General features: G+C 40.4%; 1 protein-coding gene across 1 annotated transcript; it reads left to right on the forward strand.

The window, feature by feature from the left end:
* The first annotated feature begins 5,141 nt into the window (after positions 1–5,141).
* Positions 5,142–13,122, forward strand: pbdc1 (polysaccharide biosynthesis domain containing 1). The gene is made up of 6 exons (XM_038277372.1): positions 5,142–5,299; positions 7,507–7,572; positions 7,666–7,725; positions 7,818–7,958; positions 12,679–12,790; positions 12,862–13,122. Exons 1-6 carry the CDS (start codon positions 5,270–5,272, stop codon positions 12,951–12,953), a joined length of 501 nt encoding a protein of 166 aa, XP_038133300.1. The 5' UTR covers positions 5,142–5,269; the 3' UTR covers positions 12,954–13,122.

Consider the following 13,122-nt stretch of genomic DNA (forward strand, 5'->3'; position numbering starts at 1 on the left):
TGCTAGGTGAATTTAATGGCCAATCAGCGTCTCGGAACTTTATGGTATTGGGGCGCTGAAAATACTGCGCTTTTACAGGCTTCTGAACCCAATGCGCAGGTGCAGACAATTAGAGGGATGATGGCGAATGTAACGAGCGAGATGCAGCTTCCACCAAATTCGGTGAGATCCTTATTTATCTACCCGTTTGCCAGAAGAACATCCCTGTTGTATGATATGAACATTTCATGTCATGGTTATTGTGACTGTGACAAATCCACCTCGTCGCTTAAAACAACCTCTCTAACTTTGCGCGCCACACACACATTCCTGTTATACTGTGTTTGTGAGGACCAATACACTCGCGCTGAGATCAGTAGCTCTATTAACTTAAAACACACAAGCTGTTCCTGGTTACCTGCTGGCGTATTGAGGGTGCACACTTAATATTTCAGTGGGGTTAGCCATGTGTGTGTGTGTGTGTGTGTGTGTGTGTGTGTGGGTATGTGGGGGGTGTGGGTGTGTACGTGTTTATGCGGGGACTTGTCATCTTCAGTCTGGCTGCGTCTTTGCTGGGTTCAAACCCAGTTTGGTGTAATTGAATAAGTCAATGAAAAAAGAATTGTGTAAAAGAATTGTGTAAAAGAATTAAGTTGTAAAAATTATTTGTTTTTGTACATCAATTGTTTGTGGAGGTAATATATGGACAAAACTGATTAATGAGAAGAAATCAGAAATAAGAGAGCCTGAGGGGAGGGGCTTAAACTATTTAATGAGGGCTGTGGGAAGAAAAGCGGCAATTTTTGTTTTCTGTTTCTTTGTTACATTGCTGGTAACTGGAGGGAGGCTGAGGCCCAGAGTATCTTGTATATGTTTAGTTTCTTTTGCACCCTGTTTTGAGTTTTTGAGCTCAATAAATCACCAACACCGGTAACCCGACTGAGACTGGATTCTTGGAGGCCAAAGAACCCCGTCACAGTGACCCAAATCATCACTGTTACTGTTATTATATAGTAAATTAAATCATTACTGTTAAATTGTATGTATTGTCCAATTGTTTATTTGAATTCTTATTCCGGGTTAGTTGGAGACATACACTAGGCTATATCAGCCCCACCAAAAATATTTTTCACCAGCCGCCACTGTGATTGACCTATTAGTTAGTTTTACTGTTTTAATCCAGACTCCTGAGCTGCTTTGATGAGGAACAGCTGAGCTCAGGCTGTTCTCTACATTCCTCTGCTTGGTTCTGATTATGTGTCAAAACTGAAAGTGAACTCAAAGGAACAACTTTTTTGGTTGATAAAAGCTTGTTTCATTTTGGTCCTCAGCAAAGCGGATCCCAGGCCTATGGCAGACCATTTGACCCGAGGCGTAGCCAGAAATGTTTTATAAGGCGACCAACATACGCTGAGGGGTGGCCAAGAGTGGATAGGCACAGAACCCCGGGGTCAACCTACAGTGTTCCAACAGGAAAATTAACGAGCAAAACACCCATATTTTCTAAATAAAGACTAACTATACTTTCCTACAGCCTTTGCTAACAAATAGATGCATATATTCAAACATTCATAATTTCTAGATAGAAGGTATAGTAGATAAAACTCAGTTTTGTGTTCTGGGACGTAAATCTTTTCCATTGTCATTAATCACCTACTTGTATCAATAAACATTTTGAATAAAATTAATATTTACAAGCACCAATATCTACATAAATTTACCATTTGGTAAGTTGTTATTAAAATTGTTATTTATCTTTGATTTCACTGAAGACTCCTAGATCACTTACAGAGACACATCATTTTCTCTTTACCCCATAAAACACAAAATCTAGTTCTGGAAAGAGCATGAATTCTGTATTCATCATCTTTGATGTTAGTATATTGATGTGTATAATCAACCACAAAAAATAAAATGTTCTGAAAATTCCACTTGAGAGTATTACTGCTGCCAACATCTGTATAAGAGGGAAAAAAAGGTAGGGTGGCCACAAGGGAGGCCACTGATTGGCAAAGGATGGCCATGGCCACCCCTGTCCCCCCTTCTAGCTCCGCCTATGCATTTGACATTTATTAGCTTGACTCCTCCTATCTAAAATAAACATTTCAGATATCTGAGATGTAATTCTTACCACTACAAATGATGCCAGGTTTCCCATCCATTTGTATTGGGCTTTTATTTCCAGATACCTGAAATAACTGTCATGATCTGGCCTGTTTGCTCCTTAATTAGTAATCCCTTTCACTTGTCGTTTTCCCTCCCAGCCTCAATTATAATTTATTCCTCTCACCTGTTTCCTCTGGTTTATATTCAGTTCAGCCTGAGCATTCAGTGCCAGATCATTACTTGTCTTTCTGTCTGAGTTTATTTCATGGTTCATGTCCTGGATCCTAGCTGCCAGTGGAAAGAGGGTTTTTGTGTTTGTCTCGTCTCCTGATCGTCCACTGTTCCTCCCCCACGGAGTCCTCTGGGTTTTTGGCTCTTTATGTGGGGAGGTTCAGTTTTTATCCAGTAAGCCTGGCTCCAAGGAGGAGACCAGTTTAAAGTCCTGCTTCAAGTTCTGGTTCCACGTCCTGTCTCGGCTACCCTCTTCCACTGAGCCTGCCTGCCTGTCTGCACCTGATCCTGTCTGCTCCTGTGCGTGACCACCTGGTCATGCTTCTGGTCCCAGTCAGACTCTGAACCCTCCTTGGAGCCTGTGGATGCCTGGAAGTCTGGATCCTGCCACCTGTTTCTGTTCCTGCCTGATCCGGATTCTGTCTGTTCTGGATCCCCGACCAGGATCGGCTTCCAGCATGACCTCTGTTTATTTAATAAACGTTTTGAACGTTTATTTAATAAACGTTTTGAACTTTCCTACTCACTGTGTCTTCTTGAATACTGTCCATCTGTCCTTGGTTCATGACAATAACAGCCTTCGTATCTAACATAAACATTCTTTCTATCCAAAATTAATTCAGACGAGGATGAATTCTACTTTCAGTTCACAATAATAGAGTTACTGCTAGTCATAATTACTATTTCAGATATCAAAAATGAATATAACATTAAAGATTTACAAAAATAGAATTCTTGAAATTTAAAATATTTCTGCTAGTACAAATATAATTACAGAAATCATGCCTATCTAAAATGTTGCTTTAGATACCTTCAGAAGAATAATGAGGCTCCATTTTAACATAAAATAATCAGTCACATTTCTGTGATAGCACTAAAGCATTCTACCTTGTCACAATTACAATACTCAGAATTGTATTTTAGATATCACTTATTACATTTCTGCCACTAAAAAGCTAATACGCCAAGTACTCTGGAATCAAATTTGTACTACTAAGAACTACATTTCAGATATCTGAAATAGTAATTATGACTAGCAGTAAGTCTATCATTGAGATCTGAAATTAGAATTCATCTTCGTCAACATTCAGTTTTTTAAAGGAATAGTACACCCAAAACATGATTAGCCTTCATTTTCTACTCACCCCCATGCTGAACAACACTCTGGAGTACTTTTTTGATATCTCAAATGCATCTGGAGATCTGGGAGGCTTCTTGCTGTCTGCTGACATTCAAATAATGGAGGTCTATGGCGCCCGAGGCAGAAAGGTCCATAAAAGTCCACAAAAAACGTGTCAATATTCCTCCATACTGCTCGTCCAATGTATTCCAAGTGTCCTGAGTGGGTAGCATCCAGAATTTACTCGAAACGAAGTCATTTAGAATGTTTTTAGAGCATAAACAGTAGTGTATAGGATTTCCTAAAAGCGCGCGCCTGCGAGTTCACGACGCTACGGAAACCGCGGCAGACCAAACCAGATGAAAGTGCGTATTCAGCGTCTGCTCTGCCGATAATGCAAGCGTAGAAGAAGAAATGTGCTGTTTACCTGTGCAAAGAAAGAAACAACGAAAGAAAAATGTCTGAGGACTTCAGTGTTGAGGAAGAGCATGAGTTCTTTGCCGAGCTGAATGCGCACTTTCATCTGGTTTGTTCTGCCGCGGTTTCCGTAGGCTCGTGAACTCGCAGGCGCGCGCTTTTAGGAAATCCTATAAACTACTGTTTATGCTCTAAAAACATTCTAAATGACTTCGTTTCGAGTAAATTATGGACGCTACCCACTCAGGACACTTGGAATACATTGGACGAGCAGTATGGAGGAATATTGACACGTTTTTTGTGGACTTTTATGGACCTTTCTGCCTCGGGCACCGTAGACCTCCGATATTTGAATGTCAGCAGACAGCAAGAAGCCTCCCAGATCTCCAGATGCATTTGAGATATCAAAAAAGTACTCCAGAGTGTTGTTCAGCATGGGGGGTGAGTAGAAAATGAAGGCTAATCATGTTTTGGGTGTACTATTCCTTTAAGGCGCTTTCCAGTTCACCAGATCATCCAGTTAAATTGATTCAAAGTTTTCTATCTAAGGAAAACCAGCTCACTGCATCGACTCATTGACTCTTGAGCAATCCCTCACACTAAGCATGCTTGTAGTGATAGTGGAGAGGAAAAACAAACTTTTAACAGGAAGAAACCTCCAGCAGAACCAGCCTCAGTGTGAGCGGCCATCTGCTGAGGCCGACTGGGGTTCAAGGAGACAGAAGCAGACATAGAAAAAGAAGCATAGATACAAAATTGAAGATTAATTGATTGTAAAGAAGAAAGATTTTGTTCTTTTCATGGTTGTAGTGCTCAGACGACAAGAAAAAACGAAAAAAATCAAAATAATAGTGAAAGGTGCAGAAAAGTATCTTGAATTTTTAAGATTTAAACTAGGAAATGGTGGAAAGCATCATGGAGAAACCAGTAGGACCATCAGACACTGACAGAGTGACAATAACCTAAAGATAAATTAGAAATAATGAGGGCAAATATGATTAAAAGTTTATTATGTTGGGTTAAGTTAAACTGTTTTTTTTTTTCCTGGGGTGAGTCGTTTCCCGTTTCCTTGCTTTACTCCTTATCAGTTGGTGGCGGTAATGCACTTTTAATTAGTTTGTCAACCACCATAAAACCTCAGAAGAAGAAGAAGAAGAAGAAGGTGTTACAGTTTGAGCAAAGATGTTTAAAAAAGAGAAGATGACTAACTCCATGGCTGAAAGGTTCAAGTGAACCTTTCATCGTCCACTTTAGTATTTCTTTAGAACTACATGCGGCGGTTATCTGATCAGACGGATGAATTCTGGTGGAAGACCCAAATATTGCTTCATCTTTTTTTAAAGAAAGCATTCAATTCATTGTTTAGAGCGCTAAAGGACACATCTATCTGCATAGACGATCTTTGCGTGAAAGAAGATGGCGTCGCATGAGGGAATTGCGGCTCTGGTAGGACTTTGATAACAAACTGATTAGTTTCTGTGTAGCTGCGCTTACCGAAGGGTCTGAGAGCCGCTGCTGCCCAGGAAGCAGAGCCTGTCTGAGGGGGAAACACAGCTGAGACTTCGCGAAGCACCGAGAGACAGTTAGTGATTCCACGTGTTTCCACGACAGAGATGGTGAATAAGGCTGTGAGGAAAACATATCAGGATCTCCTCCTAGAGAGGATGCTGACCACAGCCTAAACATGCCAGGGTTCTGGTCCAATCACTAATCAGTTCACAGAGAAGTCACTCAGATGTTAGAGCAGATATTTTGATAGAAATGGAGCAAACAGAATGATGAGCATCACAGTCATATTGATGTGGAAATGAAATGGCAGATAAAGCTGCAAAGGAGGCCACAGCAAGAGAAACCATGGATGTGTCAGTTAAAATGAGTAAGATTGAAACAAAGAACTTTATTAAACAGAAGCTGAAGGAAAGGTGGCAAAAGCAACGGAAAGAAGAGAGGAAAGGACAGTTTGACACGATTCAGAGGAGAGAGGGAGAAATGAGATGTGCAGGAAGGAACAGAAGAGAATAAACTATTATATCAAGACTTAGTGGATTAAACAATATTTTATTCAACACAGGTAAACAGAACAGCGGTAGGTGACAATGGAACATGTTATGGTTCGCTGTAAGAAGTATGAAAGAAAAAGGAGAGAAATTATTCAAAATCCTAAAAAGGAAAGAATACACTTTGATTTAATAGAAATACTTAGAACACAACAGATAAGTGTTTTTCATTATCTTGGTTTAATTAATGTAATTGAGAGGATTTGACTCTAATTTTATTTTTGTTGATTTTATTGTGATTTGTGTTTTCAGTATAAATAAGCAGTAGCCATTCAGATCCACACTCCATACCAGTTGGTGGCGGTAATGCTCCATGAGGTTGCTTTAAAACCGCCAGTAAAATCCCATAAAGAAGAAGAAAAGGGTGGAGGTTGTATTTGCATGAGAAACAACCTCCTCTTATTTTAAAACCATGGAGGGTACGATGGTGCATTAGGAGCATTCAAATACGAAAAACAAAGAATGGAATTTAAACCTTTGAGTTGAAAGTGGCATATTTACGAGAATAAACTTAATTACGGCTAAAAACACCCAATTTTACGAGATTAAAAACATGCAAAATTCACAACATGTCATCTCAAGGCACTTTACAGTTCACCAGATCATCCAGTCAGATTAATTAAAAGTTTTCTATCTATGGAAAACCAGCTGATTGCATCGACTCAAAGGCAATCCCTCACACTAAGCATGCTTGTAGCGACAGTGGAGAGGAAAACTCCCTTTGAACAGGAAGAAACCTCCAGCAGAACCAGGCTCAGTGTGAGCGGCCATCTGCTGAGGCCCACTGGGGTTCAAGGAGACAGAAGCAGACATAGAAAAAGAAGCATAGATACAAAAAGAAACTGTAAAAGGCGGCCCTGTCCAGGAAACACATAGCAAAGCAAATAGCTCCCATGTCAGAGGATAAAAAGAGAGCACATCCAGTTAGTCACAGTTAGAGAAACAGGACCACACTGAAAAACAGGCTGATCTCCAACATCTAGAAACAAAGGTGTTGATGGCAGCAGCACAGCTGATATTTCTCTCCAGGATGGAGTCACAGCCAAACAGGAACAGACCAGATGAAGCTACTATGAGAAAAAGCAGAGAGAGCAGAACGTTAGAGATTGAACTACCAGATTCTGCAGAGTGGGAGAATAGAGATAGAATGAAGCAGAATTTAGAATGTAATATTTTTTTCTTTTTAAATGTCCCAAATATGGCGATGTTATCGGGTGTCCCAAGCAGTCAGAAGAGAGAAGAATCAGAGACAGTCCATCCCTGATAGAGGGGGCCTCTTTGCCCATGTTTTTCCATTCCAGCTTTAATGCTTTCAGACTGCAGGCAATATGGATCAAGCCATGCTTTTTATTTTAGTTTTTATTTTTATTTTTTTTGGGGGGGGGTCCATAGAACTTGATAGTAATTGCTTAGAGCTCTACAGGTGTTCAGCTAAACTTGGTTCTGATGACCAGGAAATGACTTGCAGACGTCCTACTAAACAAGTTCTGGACATGATCATATTTTCAGGATGATGGATGTAATCTTTCTAAAATTGACATCAGTTCTCCTGCACACCAGGCACCATGTCTTTAAAGACAGTGTCTTTGTTCACAGGGGGTGGAAGGAGCCTCAGCGGCGGCACACGCTCTGTCCCTGCCAGCTGAAGCCTACGGAAATGACGTGAGTGAACATTTTATCGTAGGACCGTCTACAAAGAGAAGGATTCAAAAATGTTTGTGTGAGAATGAGCTTAGAATGCGGTTTGTCTTTCAGCCACGGCTTGAAGTCATGTGGGCGATGAAGGCCTACAACCACGCTGAGATCTACTTCAACGTAACGCTTCCCTTTTTCTCCTGACTTCCACACTGAAGATACTCATCAAACTCCAGCTTTCTGATTCAATCTGTTTGCTTTACCTCTTTCAGCTCATTTCATCTGTTGATCCAAAGTTCCTGAAGCTGACGAAGGTGGACGACCGGATCTACTCCAGCTTCAGAGAAACCTTCAAAGAGCTTGATGTGAAGCAGCTGAAAGAAGAAGACTTGAAGTCGATTGAGGCCAAAGAGGTCAGTTTGTTTCTGCTGCAGGTGTCAGAAATGACAGAAATCCAGAAGAGATAATATTCTAGCAGGTCGATCACATCAGTGTTTCATAGTTCTTCTAAAATTAGAGTGAAGCTTAAATGCTGGGCTGATGATTGTGGTCATTATGTCCTACAGGAGCTTAAGCCTGTAGTAGAATGAAGTCTGCATGGGAAACAACAAACATCATCCTAAAGTGAAGAACTGGTGCTATAGATGTAGTTTTGATGTCATCCTAATGTTCATTCATCTGTCAGGTTATCATACAGGGGATTGAAATAATTAAAAATCAGGATTTTTACCACTTGCCCTTCGGGCAGTGACTTTCGCATTTCATTTGCCCAGAAACAATTTTTACTTGCCCAGTATAATGTTTGATAAATATAGTTCCTAATATTAATTTTTGTATATATATCAATGAAACATGTTTGTTTTTTAAATGTTTTTTGTAATTGAGTATTTTTTAAGTTTCCAGGTTCCTGGTGTGTATCTGCATGCGTCCGATAATGAACTCCAGCCTTCATTACCGTGTTAACATGCTTTTCAATCCTTCCTGCACATTCTTTTCAAACTAAACTTTGCTTTAAACTGTTGTGTGCTTGGAAAAATATAAATTGTAATGTTAAAAATAAAAAAAAAACTTGACAGGTTAAATACTTACACTACTACTACTCACCAATCTAACATGTTTAGCTCTATAACATTTAAATGCACCACTCCAATGTCTGAGAGAAAGAAATTGAATGAACTTTTTTTAATGTATGACCTGCATCACTGTACAGAAGACTATGATAGAAATATTTACACTGTGCGCATATAATAATAATAATAAATTTCCTAATCCCTGACTGATCATTTTTAATCCAGTGTGTATTATAGTATAGATCAAATTCATCATCCAGCTGCTGCTCTGCAGAATTCTCTCCTCAAGGAGAGAAAAATCACGCGGCTTTTTCAAATCACGCAAGAATGTGTACAAAACAACAAAAATAGCGCCGCTTGTGGGTCGTTTTCAGCAAATGTCTGTGATTTTTAAAGTAATTTTGAGCGATAAATAATTTTTTTTTGCGATCATTGCACTTGCCCAGCGGGCAAAAATGAAATTTATACTCTCCCTACAATAAAAACTACTTGCCCCGGGCGATCGGGCGATGGTTAACATCGAGCCCTGAAAATGCTTGAATTTTGAGTCTGGCGCTTGTAAATGCTTGATATTGTAATTTTATATCACAACAAATAGAAACCTTACATAATAAACTGCTTGTTAAAGACAAAAATAAAGTAGTAAAATAAAAAAAATGTTAACCTCCTCTGCGCCTCATGCAAGCTTTCTCATTAGCATTGTGCTAGCCTCTGGTTATGACGACGTAGCACCCAAACGGACAGAGCAACCAAGGCGAGTGTGCCCCTGTGGGCTTATGCCATCTTAAGAGTATCGGAACATCTTGTGGATGGAAAAAGTAGGAATCAAAATTTCCCACAATGCACCTTGAAAGGTCACTAAACGGACAGATATATCCCAGATTGCTTGGCAAGATCTCTCCTTGCAATGCATCATGGGATTTGTTGTAAAAATGGCGCAGACACCGTCCGGAAGGGCGGAGTTACGTGACCAACAGGGAGCGAAAAGCTGTGATCATCTGTCAGAGCGTTCAGTTTAAAGTCCACCATATAGTGCCCCGCTCTATATATTATATGTGATTGAAGGATTTAGGGGTTAGCGCTGACGTTCAATCGCATACGGTTGTAATTTTTATCAGCTGTGGCTGGAGAATGAAATATAGACCGTGGCTCAAACATGGAGCAAAATAATGTTTAGCGAACTGCAAAGTTTGAAGAAAAGAGATTTTTTTCCACAGTTGAGTCTAATTTCGGGCCACTGGAGGGCGCTGCTGCTGATGTTGGTGAGATGTATCGTGTTCACTTCCTGTTTTGAGTGCTGCGTAATGTTCAGGCTGTCTCCGTATTTAAGTAACTAACTGTCCAGAAGCATTTTAAAACGTAGCGCCTCCTGCTGCACTTCTCTACTCAGCACTTATTGCTTTCAAAGGGTTTTATTTCTGGTAGTAGGAGTAGCTAGCCTAGGCTAGCACTAGCTTAGCATTGCTAAGGCGTCTCTCTCTCCCTCCCTTGACTCTTTTCCAACTCTTCCTTCTTCCTCTCCTGCTCTCTGTATCAGATGTTCAGTTATTCCTCTGCCTCCTTTAGTGATAATGGGATGTGTAATAAGTGTAGTATTTTAGTAGCTTTGGAGGCGAGGGTGTCAGAGTTAGAATCCAGGCTTCAGGCTGTTGAACATCCAGGAGTTAAAGTAGGCCCCCCTGTTAAGCCACCAAGACCAGGGAAAGCCCCACATACAGGTGCTGGTCATAAAATTAGAATATCATGAAAAAGTAGATTGATTTCAGTAATTCCATTTAAAAAGTGAAACTTGTATATTATATTCATACATTACATACAAACTCATATATTTCAGATGTTTATTTTGTTTAATTTTGATGATTACAAATGACAACAAATGAAAATCTCAAATTCATCATATCAGAAAATTAGAATATTACTGAAGACCAATAAAAACAAAGGATTTATAGAAATGTTGGCCAACTGAAAAGTATGAACATGAAAAGTATGAGCATGTACAGCACTCAGTATTTAGTTGGGCCTCCTTTGGCCTGTATTACTGCAGCAATGCGGCGTGGCATGGAGTCGATCAGTCTGTGGCACTGCTCAGGTGTTATGATAGCCCAGGTTGCTCTAATAGTGGCTTTTAGCTCTTCTGAATTGTTGGGTCTGGTGTATTGCATCTTCTTCTTCACAATACCCCATAGATTTTCTATGGGGTTAAGGTCAGGAGAGTTTGCTGGCCAATTAAGAACAGGGATACCATGGTCCTTCAACCAGGTACTGGTAGCTTTGGCACTGTGTGCAGGTGCCAAGTCCTGTTGGAAAATGAAATCTGCATCTCCAAAAAGTTGGTCAGCTGCAGGAAGCATGAAGTGCTCTAAAACTTCCTGGTATGTGGCTGCGTTGACCCTGGACCTCAGAAAACACAATGGACCAACACCAGCAGATGACATGGCACCCCAAACCATCACTGACTGTGGAAACTTTACACTGGACTTCAAGCAACGTGGATGAAGTGCCTCTCTTCTTTTCCTCCAGACTCTGGGACTTAGATTTCCAAAGGAAATGCAAAATTTACTTTCATCAGAGAACATGACTTTGGACCACTCACCAGCAGTCCAGTCCTGTTTCTCTTTAGCCGCTTCTGACGCTGTCTGTGGTTCAAGAGTGGCTTGACACAAGGAATGCGACAGCAGAAACCCATGTCTTTCATACGTCTGTGTGTGGTGGTTCTTGAAGCACTCACTCCAGCTGCAGTCCACTCTTTGTGAATCTCCCCCACATTTTTGAATGGGTTTTGTTTCACAATCCTCTCCAGGGTGCGGTTATCTCTCTTGCTTGTACACTTTTTTCGACCACATCTTTTCCTTCCCTTCGCCTCTCTATTAATGTGCTTGGACACTGAGCTCTGTGAACAGCCAGCCTCTTTAGCGATGACCTTTCGTGTCTTGCCCTCCTTGTGCAAGGTGTCGATGGTCGTCTTTTGGACAACTGTCAAGTCAGCAGTCTTCCCCATGATTGTGTAGCCTATAGAACTAGACTGAAAGACCATTTAAAGGCTTTTGCAGGTGGTTTGAGTTAATTAGCTGATTAGAGTGTGGCACCAGGGGCCATCAATTTTGAACCTTTTCACAATATTCTAATTTTCTGATATGATGAATTTGAGATTTTCATTTGTTGTCATTTGTAATCATCAAAATTAAACAAAATAAACATCTGAAATATATGAGTTTGTATGTAATGTATGAATATAATATACAAGTTTCACTTTTTAAATGGAATTACTGAAATCAATCTACTTTTTCATGATATTCTAATTTTATGACCAGCACCTGTAGTTGTCCTTACAAAAGTGCCTGAGCAGCCAGGCGATTGGGTAACTGTACGCAGAAAGCGTAGAAGTGGATCTCTGCCCACTGGTCACCACCAACCCGTTCACGTTTCTAACCGATTTTCCAGGATGAAGTCACAGCCACAAAGGAACACACCAGATGAACTAACAAATGGGAAACAGAATGGGAAAATAGAAATAGGATGATGAAAGGGGTGCCTATGTCCTCCAGCAGTCTAAGCCTATAGCAGCACGAATGCTCAGGAAATATATTCTGGATGAGGTATGAGAAAGAAGGAGCCAACAAAGATGAAGTGTTTTATTGATTTCAAGCACTGCAGCACATTTTTATAAATTCTGACCAGCTATTAGCATTATCTCTGTCTTTGGAGCAAAATCATTCAGAATGGAAATATCCTCACATCAATGTGCTTTTATTTATATGACGTCAATTCACTTCATTTCGTCTCAAGGCACTTTACGATGTTCCACCAGACAAAGCGGTCAAAAATTTTCCTCCCTGAGGAAACCCAGCAGATTTCATCGAGCTTTGAAAAGCAGCATTCACTTCTCCTCAAGGAGCGTAGAGACACCGATGTTAATAAAAACAGACATTGCCATTTTGCATGTCAATTAATTTGTATCACATTAAGCTATTTACAAATGGTTAAAAAAAATGAAATGTGACCTTGAAAGTGAGCTTTAAGATGTCTGAACCCTGATTTGTGTTCTGTCCTTGTGCTTGCGCAGAGGTGGCGCGCTTTCTGCAACCAGTTTGAGGGCATTGTGGAAGATTTCAACTACGGCACCCTGCTGCGTCTGGACTGTGAGAAGGACTACAGCGAAGAAAATACCATATTTGGTGAGCATCTCAGGGGACAAGAGGTTGTCTTTGAAAGGCAGAAACTAAAGTTTTTCTTTTGGTGGTTTCAGCCACCAGAGTCCAGTTCTTTGCTGTGGAGATTGCCCGGAACAGAGAAGGCTGCAACGACACCGTGTTCAGATCCAAACAGTCTAAAAGCTAACCTCCAGATGTACCGGCGTGAACCCATTTCATCCAGCTGCTTGCATGTCCTTGGTGCCATTTATCTTCCAACTTTTTTGTTTATAATTCCTTTATAGATTCATTTATTTTCTGCTTCTATTGGAACTATGTGCAAAAATAAAACATTTTAATACACAATCTGCAGTTTA

Source organism: Cyprinodon tularosa, unplaced genomic scaffold, assembly GCF_016077235.1.
Source record: "Cyprinodon tularosa strain WSP-4 unplaced genomic scaffold, ASM1607723v1 ctg1302, whole genome shotgun sequence".
In the NCBI taxonomy this organism is placed as follows: domain Eukaryota; kingdom Metazoa; phylum Chordata; class Actinopteri; order Cyprinodontiformes; family Cyprinodontidae; genus Cyprinodon; species Cyprinodon tularosa.